The sequence below is a fragment of the Bufo gargarizans genome, chromosome 3 (genome assembly GCF_014858855.1).
Source record: "Bufo gargarizans isolate SCDJY-AF-19 chromosome 3, ASM1485885v1, whole genome shotgun sequence".
Taxonomy (NCBI): Eukaryota; Metazoa; Chordata; class Amphibia; order Anura; family Bufonidae; genus Bufo; species Bufo gargarizans.
In genome coordinates, this window is record NC_058082.1 from 33,274,943 (window position 1) to 33,288,588 (window position 13,646).

The following is a 13,646-nucleotide window of genomic DNA, read 5'->3' on the forward strand; positions in this document are numbered from 1 at the left end:
AAAGTCTCACTTTCCGCTAACTTAGGACAAAAATTTCAATCTTTCATGGACTCAATATGCCCCTCACGGAATACCTTGGGGTGTCTTCTTTCCGAAATGGGGTCACATGTGGGGTATTTATACTGCCCTGGCTTTTTAGGGGCCCTAAAGCGTGAGAAGAAGTCTGGAATATAAATGTCTAAAAATGTTTACGCATTTAGATTCCGTGAGGGGTATGGTGCGTCCATGTGAGATTTTATTTTTTGACACAAGTTAGTGGAATATGAGACTTAGTAAGAAAAAACAAAAACAAACAAAAAATTTCCGCTAACTTGGGCCAAAAAAATGTCTGAATGGAGCCTTACAGGGGGGGGTGATCAATGACAGGGGGGTGATCACCCATATAGACTCCCGGATCACCCCCCTGTCATTGATCACCCACCTGGTAAGGCTCCATTCAGACGTCCGTATGATTTTTACGGATCCATGGATCGGATCCGCAAAACACATGCGGACGTCTGAATGGAGCCTTACAGGGGGGTGATCAATGACAGGGGGGTGATCAATGACAGGGGGGTGATCACCCATATAGACTCCCTGATCACCCCCCTGTCATTGATCACGCCCCTGTAAGGCTCAATTCAGACGTCCGTATGATTTTTACGGATCCATGGATACATGGATCGGATCCGCAAAACACATGCGGATGTCTGAATGGAGCCTTACAGGGGGGTTATCAATGACAGGGGGTGATCAGGGTGATCACCCCCCTGTCACTGATCACCCCCCCTGTAAGGCTCCATTCAGACGTCCGTATGATTTTTACGGATCCATGGATACATGGATCGGATCCGCAAAACACATGCGGACGTCTGAATGGAGCCTTACAGGGGGGTTATCAATGACAGGGGGTGATCAGGGTGATCACCCCCCTGTCACTGATCACCCCCCCTGTAAGGCTCCATTCAGACGTCCGTATGATTTTTACGGATCCATGGATACATGGATCGGATCCGCAAAACACATGCGGACGTCTGAATGGAGCCTTACAGGGGGGTTATCAATGACGGGGGGTGATCAGGGTGATCACCCCCCTGTCACTGATCACCCCCCCTGTAAGGCTCCATTCAGACGTCCGTATGATTTTTACGGATACATGGATCGGATCCGCAAAACACATGCGGACGTCTGAATGGAGCCTTACAGGGGAGTTATCAATGACAGGGGGTGATCAGGGTGATCACCCCCCTGTCACTGATCACCCCCCCTGTAAGGCTCCATTCAGACGTCCGTATGATTTTTACGGATCCATGGATCCATGGATCGGATCCGCAAAACACATGCAGACGTCTGAATGGAGCCTTACAAGGGGGTGATCAATGACAGGCGGGTGATCAATGACAGGGGGTGATCAGGGAGTGTATATGGGTGATCACCCGCCTGTCATTGATCACCCCCCTGTAAGGCTCCATTCAGACGTCCGCATGTGTTTTGCGGATCCGATCCATGTATCCATGTATCCGTAAAAATCATGCGGACGTCTGAATGGAGCCTTACAGGGGGGTGATCAATGACAGGGGGTGATCAGGGAGTGTATATGGGTGATCACCCGCCTGTCATTGATCACCCCCCTGTAAGGCTCCATTCAGACGTCCGCATGTGTTTTGCGGATCCGATCCATGTATCCGTGAATCCGTAAAAATCATACGGACGTTTGAACGGAGCCTGACAGGGGGGTGATCAATGACAGGGGGTGATCAATGACAGGGGGGGGATCAGGGAGTTTATATGGGGTGATCATGGGTGATCAGGGGTTCATAAAGGGTTAATAAGTGACGGGGGGGGTGTAGTGTAGTGTAGTGTTTGGGTGCGACTTTACTGACCTACCTGTGTCCTCTGGTGGTCGATCCTAACAAAAGGGACCACCAGAGGACTAGGTAGTAGGTATATTAGACGCTGTTATCAAAACAGCGTCTAATATACCTGTTAGGGGTTAATAAAATCAGATCTCCAGCCTGCCAGCGAGCGATCGCCGCTGGCAGGCTGGAGATCCACTCGCTTACCTTCCGTTCCTGTGAGCGCGCGCACCTGTGTGCGCGCGTTCACAGGAAATCCATGCCCTCGCGAGATGACGCGTATATGCGTCGTCGTGCGCAGGGCTGCCGCCTCCGGACCGCACATCTGCGTTAGGCGGTCCGGAGGCGGTTAAGCAACACTTTATAAAGTTGAGAAATTTGAACTTTCTGTTCTGTTTCATATTCCCTATAATTGAATAGACGAAGCGGCCACTCTGCGGACTCCTCATGCTGCTGCCACCTCGCAATCTCTCGCCGTCGTGCCACTCTGTGGCCTCCTCATGCTGTGGCCTTCTTATGCTGCTGCCACCTCCACACTATGTCACCTTATCACTCTGTGGCCTCCTGATGCTGCCGCCACCTCCACACTATGTCACCTTGCCACTCTGTGGCCTCCTGATGCTGCCACCACCTCCACACTATGTCACCTTGCCACTCTGTGGTCTCCTGATGCTGCCGCCACATCCACACTTGGTCATTGTGCCACTCTGTGGCCTCCTACTGATAATGCCACCACCTCCGGACTGTCATTGTGCCACTCAGTGGCCTTCTCATGATGCTGCTACTGCTGCTGCCGCCTCCAGACTCTGTCATTGTGCCACTATGTGGTCTACCTATGCTGTTCCCACCCTCCCCACTTCATGACTGGACCACTTTTTTGCCTTTTTGGCCTGGATGACATCATCATTTATTTGACCCTTCTTCTGATCTGTCAGAAGGAAGGAAAAATGAGACGCACAACGGATCCTATCTGTGTAGCAGCTGTAAGGCCTGTATGGTCCCATCAGAATTGGCTTATGATTTGGTAGCCAAAAGCAGAAGTGGGTACAAAACACAGAAGACATGCAAATATTCCATTCACGTGTCATCTCTGTTTTGGATCCACTCCTGTTTTTTTTGGCATTAGCAATACTGATGGATTACTGACCAAATGCTGACCGAGTGAAGGCGTATTCTCCACAGACAGGATCCGTTTTTTGTGGGTGATTGTTCTGACGGATTAGAGGAAGGAAAAAATAATCAGTGATGTCAAATCAACACACACTTACTGCTGACACCCTCTCCACTCTGTCGGGGGGGGGGCTCTACTTGTATAGGCGTTTAATAGAACAGGTTCTGTAGACATCTATGTGGAATCAGCTGGCGACAGTGTAAAATGAGTGCACTTCTTCTTGGCGCTAACATCGACCTGTAAGGCTGAGTTCATACTTGAGTTATTTTGGCCCCATGACTGCATAAATAAGTGACGTGTGCAGTGATTCTAAGAGTGACTCCTGTCATCTGCGTGTCATATGGACTCACAGTATTGTTTTACTACCACAGCAGACTCACTATGTGTGTTACTGCAAGGCACAGTGTTCTACACCACTATAAAGGCTCTCTGCAGCCTGGAAACAGATGTTTTTTTACGCGATTTGCCACAAATAAATTCGGATCTAAGCAAATCTTTTTGGAAAATTTGGCGATCCGGCCGAATCGAATTTTTGAGAAATTCGCTCAACTCTAGCCTATACAATGGATGAGAAGGGGTGAACCCACCAGTAGTTCACAGCTATGTCCCTCTATTGTGAGCATGCTTTTATGCTTGTTAAGAGTTCTATAGGTTTCACACCGATACCACATATTTTTTTACCTTTCTTTTATATGGGTTTTAATTTTTTTGGTTTACAACCATGTTCCTCAAATGTAATCATGGAATATTCTTAAACGGACTGTACAGAGTTAGAAAAAAAAAAACAGTGCCACACCTATGAACAGGTTGCTTCTAGTATTGCAGTCTAGCCCTATTTAAAGAGGTTAAAGGGTTAAAAATTTGGTGGTGCTGTTACACTGTTTCCATAAGGAGTGGTTAGAACTCAGTGTTGTACAGATGGTGGCCAGACAGTGATAAGGAGAGAGGCAACTAATAACAGCCATGGATAGTGAACCAGCCAGAGAGAAAGCTTAAAACCCACCAGTGGCATGCCTAGGGTGTTTGGCACCCGGGGAGAGTCTTTTCTCTGGCACCCCCCCCCCCCCCAATACTTGACTACATACCTCTTAAATCCAGGGACATCTCCTCTTCTCCGTTTGACCCAGACCGCCATGACGAATTCTCTTAGCCGCATCTCGTCTCTACAGAGTTTGTAACACAGACACGTTAGATTTCTCAATTTTTTACATCAACCTCCCCATCCTGGTGCCCTCACAGTGTCATCCTGCTGCCACCCCAATACTGTGCCTGTTGTGCCCCCCAATGCCCCAGGTACTATACTGCTGAAAAAATAGTGACTAATAGACATAATGGGGTCATTTATCAAACTGGTGTAAAGTAGAACTGGATTTCCAAAAGAGTTGTCAAAAATGAAAGGTGGAATCTGATTAGCTGCTATGGGCAACTAAGCTAGTTCTACTTTACACCAGTTTGATAAATTACCCCAAATGTCCCTATAGTGTCCACAGCAGCTATAATGTCCCCTAGAGTGCCCCAGTAATAATAACATCCTATATTGTGCTTCAGGTAATATTCATTGTATAGTGTCCCCAGAAATAATAGAATTGCCCCTACAGTGCCTCCCCAAAAGCAACGCCCCCCCATGCTGCCCCCATATAGCAATTTCCCCCACACTACCCCCACACAGTAATTTCCCCCACACTGCCCCATACAGTAATTTCCCCCACACTGCCCCCACACAGTAATTTCCCCCACACTGCCCCCACACAGTAATTTCCCCCCCACAGTAATTTCCCCCACATTGCCCCCACAGTAATTTCCCCCACATAGTAGTTTCCCCCATACAGGAATTTCCCCCACATTGCCCCCATACTGTAGTTTCCCCCACACAGTAGTTTCCTCCAAACTGCCCCCACACAGTAGTTTACCCCACACTGCCCCCATACAGTAGTGTCCCCCACACTAGTTTCCCTGCACTGCTCCCACACAGAAGTTTCCCCCACACTGCCCCCACACAGTAGTTTCCCCCATACTGCCCCCACAGTAATTTTCCCCACACTGCCCCCACACAGTAGTCCCCCCCACACTGTAGTGTCCCCCACACAGTAATTTCTCCCACACAGTAGTGTCCCGCCACAGTAATTTCCTTCACAGTAATTTCCCCCACACAGTAGTGTCCCCCACAAAGTAATTTCCCCCACACTGCCCCCACACAGTAGTGTCCCCCACACAGAAATTTCCCCCACACTGCCCCCACACAGTGGTGTCCCCCACACTGCCCCATACAGTAGTGGCCCCCACACTGCCCCCATACAGTAGTGTCCCCAGCACTGCCCCATACAGTAATTTCCCCCACACTGCCCCCACACAGTAATTCCCCCCCCCACAGTAATTTCCCCCACATTGCCCCCACAGTAATTTCCCCCACATTGCCCCCACACAGTAGTTTCCCCCATACAGTAATTTCCCCCACACTGCCCCCATACTGTAGTTTCCCCCACACAGTAGTTTCCTCCAAACTGCCCCCACACAGTAGTTTACCCCACACTGCCCCCATACAGTAGTGTCCCCCACACTAGTTTCCCTGCACTGCTCCCACACAGAAGTTTCCCCCACACAGTAGTTTCCCCCATACTGCCCCCACAGTAATTTTCCCCACACAGCCCCCACACAGTAGTCCCCCCCACAGTAGTTTCCCCCCCACCGTAGTTTCCCCCATACAGTAGTTTCACTCACACTGTAGTGTCCCCCACACAGTAATTTCCCCCACACAGTAGTGTCCCCCACAAAGTAATTTCCCCCACACTGCCCCCACACAGTAGTGTCCCCCACACAGAAATTTCCCCCACACTTCCCCCACACAGTGGTGTCCCCCACACAGTAATTTCCCCCACACTGCCCCATACAGTAGTGGCCCCCACACTGCCCCCATACAGTAATGTCCCCCACACTGCCCCCATACAGTAATTTTCCCCACACTGCCCCCATACAGTAATTTTCCCCACACTGCCCCAACTCAGTAATTTCCCCCACACTGCCCTTATACAGTAGTTTCCCTCACACTGCCCCCATACAGTAGTTTCCCTTACACTGCCCCATACAATAATTTCCCCCACACTTCCCCCCACACAGTAGTTTCCCCAACACAGTAGTTTCCCCCATACAGTCACACAGTAGTTTCCCCCACACAGTAGTGTACCCCACACTGCCCCCATACAGTAGTGTCCCCCACACTTCTCTATGCAGTAGTGTCCCCCACACAGTAGTTTCCCCACACTGTCCCCTTACATTTTTTTCCCCCACACTGCCCCCATACTGTAGTTTCCCCACACTGACCCCATACAGTAGTTTCCCCTACACTGCCCCCTCACAGTAGTTTACCCCCACATTACACCCCAAACACTAGTGTCCCCCACACAATAATTTCCCCCACACAGCGCCCATACTGTAGTTTCCCCCACACAGTAGTTTACGCTACACAGTAGTGTCCCCCACACAGTAGTGTCCCCCAGACTTTCTCCACACAGTAGTTTCCCCCACACTGCCCCCACAGTCATTTCCCCCACATTGGCCCCCACACAGTAGTTTCCCCATACAGTAATTTCCCCACACTGCCCCCACACAGTAGTGTCCCCCACCCTTTCCCCACATAGTAGTGTCCCCCACACAGTAGTGTCCCCCATACAGTAATTTGCCCCCACACTGCCCCCATACAGTAATTTGCCCCACACTGCCCCCACTCAGTAATTTCCCCCACACTGTCTCCACACAGTAATTTCCCCCACACTGCCCCCACACAGTAATTTCCCCCACACTGCCCCCACACAGTAATTTCCCCCACACTGCCCCAATACAGTAATTTCCCCACACTGCACCATACAGTAGTTTCCCTCACACTGAGCCCGTACAGTAATTACCCCCACACTGTCCCCCACACAGTAGGTTCCCTCATACAGTAGTTTCCCCCACACAGTAGTGTCCCCCACACTTTCCCCACCCAGTAGTGTCCCCCACACTTTCCCCACACAGTAGTGTCCCCCACACTTTCCCCACACAGTAGTGTCCCCCACACTTTCCCGACACAGTAGTGTCCCCCACACTTTCCCCACACAGTAGTGTCCCCCACACTTTCCCCACACAGTAGTTTCCCCCACACTTTCCCCACACAGTAGTGTCCCCCACACAGTAATTTCTCTGACATTTTTCCCCACAGTAATTTCCCCATACAGAAATTTCCCCATACAGTAATTTCCCCCACACTGCCCCCATACTGTAGTTTCCCCCACACAGTAGTTTCCTCCACACTGCCCCCACACAGTAGTTCCCCCCACACTTTCCCCACACAGTAGTGTCCCCCACACAGTAATTTCCCCCACACAGTAATTTCCCCTACACTGCCCCAATACTGTAGTTCCCCCACATTGCCCCCACACAGTAGTGTCCCCCACACTTTCCCCACACAGTAATGGCCCCCACACTTTCCCCACACAGTAGTGCCCCCCACACAGTAATTTCCCCCACACAGTAATTTCCCCCACACTGCCCCAATACTGTAGTTTCCCCCACATTGCCCCCACACAGTAGTGTCCCCCCCACAGTAATTTCCCCCATACAGTAGTGTCCCCCCCACAGTAATTTCCCCCATATTGCCCCCCACAGTAATTTCCCCCATATTGCCCCCCACAGTAATTTCCCCATACAGTAATTTCCCCCACACTGCCCCCATACTGTAGTTTCCCCCACACAGTAGTTTCCTCCACACTGGCCCCACACAGTAGTTTCCCCCACACTGCCCCCATACAGTAGTGTCCCCCACACTAATTTCCCTGCACTGCCCCCACACAGTAGTTTCCTCCACAGTAATTTCCCCCACACTGCCCCCACAAAGTAGTTTCCCCCCATACAGTAGTTTCCCCCCACACAGTAGTGTCCCCCCTACAGTAATTTCCCTCACACAGAAGTGTCCCCCACAAAGTAATTTCCCCCACACTGCCCCCACACTGTAGTGTCCCCCACACAGTAATTTCCCCCACACTGCCCCCACACAGTAGTGTCCCCCACACAGTAATTTCCCCCACACTGCCCCTTACAGTAGTGTCCCCCACACTGCCCCATACAGTAGTGTCCCCCACACTGCCCCCCACACAGTAGTTTCCCCCACATTGCCTATATAGTAATTCTCCCCGCACATAGTAATCCCTCTCATAATTATTGCCCCCACATAGTAATCCCTCCCATAATAATTTGCCCCCACACAGTATCCCACCATATTATTCCCCCACATGTCCTCCTGTGTGCACCCCCTCATGTCCCCCAAAGTTGGCACATAAAAAAAAAATGATTTGCCCACACAGTATCCCACCATATTCTCCCTCAACATGTCCTCCTGTGTGCAAAGTTGGCGCATAAAATAAATAAAAATAAATAAAAGCTAAATACTCACCTTCACTTGCTCGCAGAGTCCCGGCACTGTGCTGCGGAGTCCCGGCACAGGTGCGCGCAATGACATCATCGCGCATGCCTGCGCCGGGATTTCACTACTGCATAGGCCTCAGGCCTACTAGGCCTGAAGCCTATGGCGGTGATCGGCGGCGGTGCAGGGAACTATGCGCTCCGCACTCGTGATCCGCCGCAGTTTGTGGGTGTCAGCGCTTCAGCAATGAGCGCTATCATCTATGGCTCTCATTGCTTCTCGGCCTAGCAGTGGCACCCCTGTGAGAACCTGCACCCGGGGCGGACTGCCCCCCCCCTACCCCCCCGGGTACGCCACTGAAACCCGCTAAAGTGCAGAAAAGAGTAAAATATATATTTGAGGAGCATTCCATTGTCAAGAGGAGTTGCGTGTAAAAGCTCTGTGGAGATAAACTGCCTAAAACAAAGCTTATAGGCTCCACAGCCAACCTGCTCAGGAAATAAGTCTTCTGGTGCCTAAACAGACTTGACAAAGGCAGGATCTGGATATGCCCACTTTACTATATTCTGCTGTGGAAACCTGTTGAACCATTAACTGCAAGTACAGCAACCTGTGAAAAAGATATAGAACTTAGTCCGACGTTGGGGGCTGCACTGTGGTTGCATAGTGAAAAAAAAGTTTCTTGATGCTTAAGTGTGGGTTAGAGAAGCGCAGTGTGAGGGAAAACTACTTTAAAGTGACATCTTGGCCTATCAACTACATTCGCAACATGAGATCTGTAAGATCTGTGAAATGGCAAAATTGTGGAAGAACTGTCAGTCCATGCATGCTGAGAACTGACTCTGAACATGATTCTTCAGTAAAGAACCGTTCTGCTGTTAACCTGGTATTATTATTGCCTGCACCGTCACACTGCACCACCATACCATCATTGGTTTGCACCTTACCATTCACCACCATCAAGGGCACCCCGATCCACCATCAGGCAGGAGAAACCCCAGAACCACGGTGTGCCTCGAAGGGAAGACAGGTGCTCCCTCCCATCACTGTACAGCCCAGGGGAGCATCAGAGTGAATAACCACTACAACCGCCATTTTACTACTATCACTCCTATCCTCTCCCCCACTCCTGGGCTCGCTGCACATGCAAGTCATCACCGCCAGCCAATCATTGGCCTCAAGGGTGTGCAGGAATGGCACATAGTACGGTTCATTTATATGGTGAAGTATATCCCTCCATTGTGCAACTAGATTGGTTCCTCCTGTTTTAGGGACCCCTAAAATCTAAGGGGCCGCTTGCTCTTATCCTGTAAAATATTTGCTTGCTTTCTTCTATATACTATAGGCACCTGAGCTCAGTATATTTCCCTGCCAAATAAGCTCCCCATATAATGAGCTGCACTGTGCTGAAGACCGAATGTCACTCTCCTGACGCTCTTTTACATGCTCGGACGGTGTGACTTGGCAGCTCTAGAACATATGGGAATGGACGTTTTAAATTGTTTAATTTTCCCTTCGTTTGCCCGTGTCAAGCTTTTTTTTACAGATTGTCGGTGATGTCATCGTCTGGCTAAGTGTCTGCAGCAGATGGGAAAACCACGATTAGCAATTATCTGGTGGTTGATGCTGAAGACAGCTCTCCGCAGACAGTGGTGTGATAACGAAGCCCCCTGTCCACCATCCCTGGTGTCCTCGTACACTACAGATGTGTAATGTTGGATACGGACCCCCCCCCCCCCCACACCAGTGGTTTCTTGTTTATTGTGGTTGATTTCCCACCGAGGCCCTTCATCTCATTTCTCTGCCGGCTTTCATAGAGCAGCCATATGTGCTTAGTTGCGGTTGTCATTCATCCGCACATGCTTCCCATTGTATGTCTCATGGACAGGGAAGAGTGGTGACTCAGAAATTGGCGATTTGAACTCCGGAGGGAGGTGCAATTATCTGTCGTTAAAAAAAAAAAAAAAGACTGGTGATTGCTTGACATCTGCTTTCTTGGTGATACTCTTATGGCAAATTACTTGTGACTATGTCATATGTCCTTGTAAAACGTAAAAGCTGAATTCCACCATAATGTGTATCTTCTGTCTATGGCCTGAGCTGAGCTCCAGTTATGTTCCTGGCCTGAGCTGAGGAAGTATCTTGGCTGATGCAACCATTTTAAGCAGCTCTAATTTTGTGACAAGGTCACCCAGGCTTTAGAGAAAAAATATAGCTCCGACTGACTCCTATTTCCTTCCATTCTTCTCTCTAGAACTTCTAATTGCTCACTTCTTTGTCAGTACAGAACACGGTACTGGTAAGGCTGAGTTCACACTTCAGTTATTTGGTCAGTTATTTACATCAGTTATTATGAGTCAAAACCAGTAGTGAAGCCTACTCCGATGATAAGGTGTAATGGAAAGATCTGCATCTCTTCTGTGTTCTTGACCCGCACCTGGTTTTGGCTCACAATAACTGATGGAAATAACTGACCAAATAACTGAAGTGTGAACTCAGCCTAAGTTCTCAGGGGGTACTGGTTCTCTTTGAGGAGATCCAGTCTTACAGGCAATGCTTCCTGGGAAAAAAAAGTATTCAAATTAGCTCTCCTCAGGAAGGAAGAGAACTGCCTGTCTAGTGCCACCTATAGGTAGCTACCCTCTAATTCAATATCTGACCCATTAAAATGAGCTTTCCCATAAACAATATTCTACAGTGTTCAAACCAGTACAATACTTTTGTAATTGCATGTAATTAAAAATGTAGTATAGCCGCTGAGCTATTCAATAAAATGTATCTGTATAGCGACACCTGCTGTTTGTTTTTTTCTTATTTCTTTGTCCCACTAAGTGAGGTGGTCGCACATGCTCAGTTTCATCCATCAACTGACTCCTGAGCTGTGATTGGGAGAGCTGAGGCACGCCTCCTGAGCTGTGATAGGGAGAGCATGGACACGCCCCCTGAGATGTGATAGGGAGAGAGCTGAAATGAACAATTAGAGTAATGAATGTGGAGATCTCTGGATCCATGTGAGGTACAGGGCTGGTTCTAGCTTTGTCAGAAAGCGATTGTCATGTACTACATGATGTCTGATTTTTATTTTTACATTAATCATGGGATAACCTCTTTAAAGAGCCTTGAAGCATGGCTAGGGATATCAACCAAACTACACGAATAGTGCGATTAAAAAAAAAATTCAACCAATGGGGGACATGGATAACATGAAGTAGAAGAGGAACATAATCAGTTTGTCACAAGGTTCCTCAAGCTTTATGGAAATACACAGCTTTGCCTTCTATTCCCTTGACTCTCTTTCCAGTCCCTCTTTCTGAGGATCCTCCTTTCTAGTTATACAATCAATTCGTAGCAGTTCCTGATCTATGAGAGATAAATCTCTAAGCAGGGGTTTACACAGAAAAGAGGGGGCCACAGATCAAGGATCAAAATAAGCCCCTCCTTATAGTGCTAGGGTTTGCCGCCTGGGACAGATGGGCCTGGTGCTTATTTCCCTTCCACACCATGACACCAGGGTCAATTCCAAACCCACTTGTCTAGGGAATGGGGCCAACCAAGATGGGCCCCCTCTCCCCAAGTGCCCCATTGAAGCCCTATGGTTTGGCTCTATGTTTATGCATTGCACAGAGAGCTTTTGGATTTAAATGGATACCCTGTAATACTACTTTTAATCTAGTGGGGCGCTGCAGGGGAAGTGAACACTTGTCATCTTCTCCTGCAGGTTAACAGTTGATCACTGAGGGTCCTAGCAGTGGAATAATGGTAATCAGTTTATTTTGAGAGGCAAAAGGGCAAATAGTGAACAACCCCTTTAAAAGGAAACTCTGATCAAAACCGTTTTGAATCCTTAGGGTACTTTCACACTTGCGTTGTTTGATTCGGGCAGGCAGTTCCATTGCCTGAACTGTCTGCCTGATCAGGCAAACTGTATGCAAAAGCATGTCATTTGTTCCTGACTGATCAGGCATCAGGATCCTGATCAGTCTGAAAAATGCCTGATTAGTCAGAAAAATGCATTGCAATACCGGATCTGTTTTTCCGGTGTCATCAGGCAAAACGGATCCGGTATTTATTTTCTTCACATTTTTAAAGGTCTACGCATGCGTCAATGAGGCAATTTAAACTAATACATTCCTATGGAAAAAAATGACGGATCCGGCATTTAGGCAAATGTTCAGTTTTTTTAGGCCGGAGATAAAACTGTAGCATGCTGCGGTATTATCTCCGTCCTGAAAATTCAAAAAGACTGAACTGAAGACATCCTGAACGGATTGCTCTCCATTCAGGATGCATGGGGATAAAACTGATCAGTTCTTTTCCGGTATAGAGCCCCTGTGACGGAACTCTATGCCGGAAAAGAAAAACGCAAGTGTGACTGACAAGGGCATCACTGGTTATAAATCATTCTGTACCTCTGGACCTGATATATCGCATGACCAAATAAAGGAACCTACGACTTCATCAATTTTGAGTGCCGGATTTCCTTCCTTTCAACCTAGTGTGAAAGTACCATTACCTGAAATCATGATGTACTGTAGGTCACCCATGTCCACAATAATAAATATGAAGATGATTTATTATACATATATGTAACAGATGTAGCAAAGCTCAATTTGCAGTTTCACTTCAATATAGTAATATCTCACCTAAGTGCACATATAATGCCAGATGACTTGTCCTGACTCTGCTACATCTGTGCTGTACTAAAGCAGACAATATAGTAACCATATCATCTTCTCTCTAGCTGTGCACGTCGGCGCTCACATCATTAATGCTGCTAACTTTTCTACAAACTACAACAGTGAATATATTGCACTTAATGTTGCCCGCTACAAAAATGAGGTAAGTGGTAGTGATATGGTTTTGGTTTATCTAAAGGTATGTACACACAATGTTTTATACGTGAACTTGGCAAGTGTATCCTGCATCAAAATACATGCTGATATCTCTATGATATAAAGAGTCGATCCTCATGAGACGCTCCCTCTACCCATTATACAGGCAGCCATTCATAGTATACTACTTTTACAGCAGCTTCTGCAGGAAGAAGGTCTAGCCAAACAACGTTTTTCTTGAAAAGATTTAGCTCTTTGCCCAGATGTAGGCAATGGCTGATTACCAAGGAACACCATATTCCATGGAGACCAGGGAACAATTAAATTAATGGTTGTCCTTCCAAAAAATTCAGGGACCAAAGGTGGTTTGGCATAAACCTTTGCTTTGGGCACTGAGAATGCTTGTATTAAAG

General features: G+C 48.1%; 1 protein-coding gene across 1 annotated transcript in view; it reads left to right on the top strand.

The window, feature by feature from the left end:
* Positions 1-13,646, top strand: part of NOX4 (NADPH oxidase 4) — a 267,595-nt gene that overhangs the window by 36,073 nt on the left and 217,876 nt on the right. Inside the window, exon 5 of the mRNA XM_044286900.1 lies at positions 13,143-13,240. Within this exon, the coding sequence (XP_044142835.1) occupies positions 13,143-13,240 (98 nt within the window). The remainder of the gene's footprint in view (positions 1-13,142; positions 13,241-13,646) is intronic.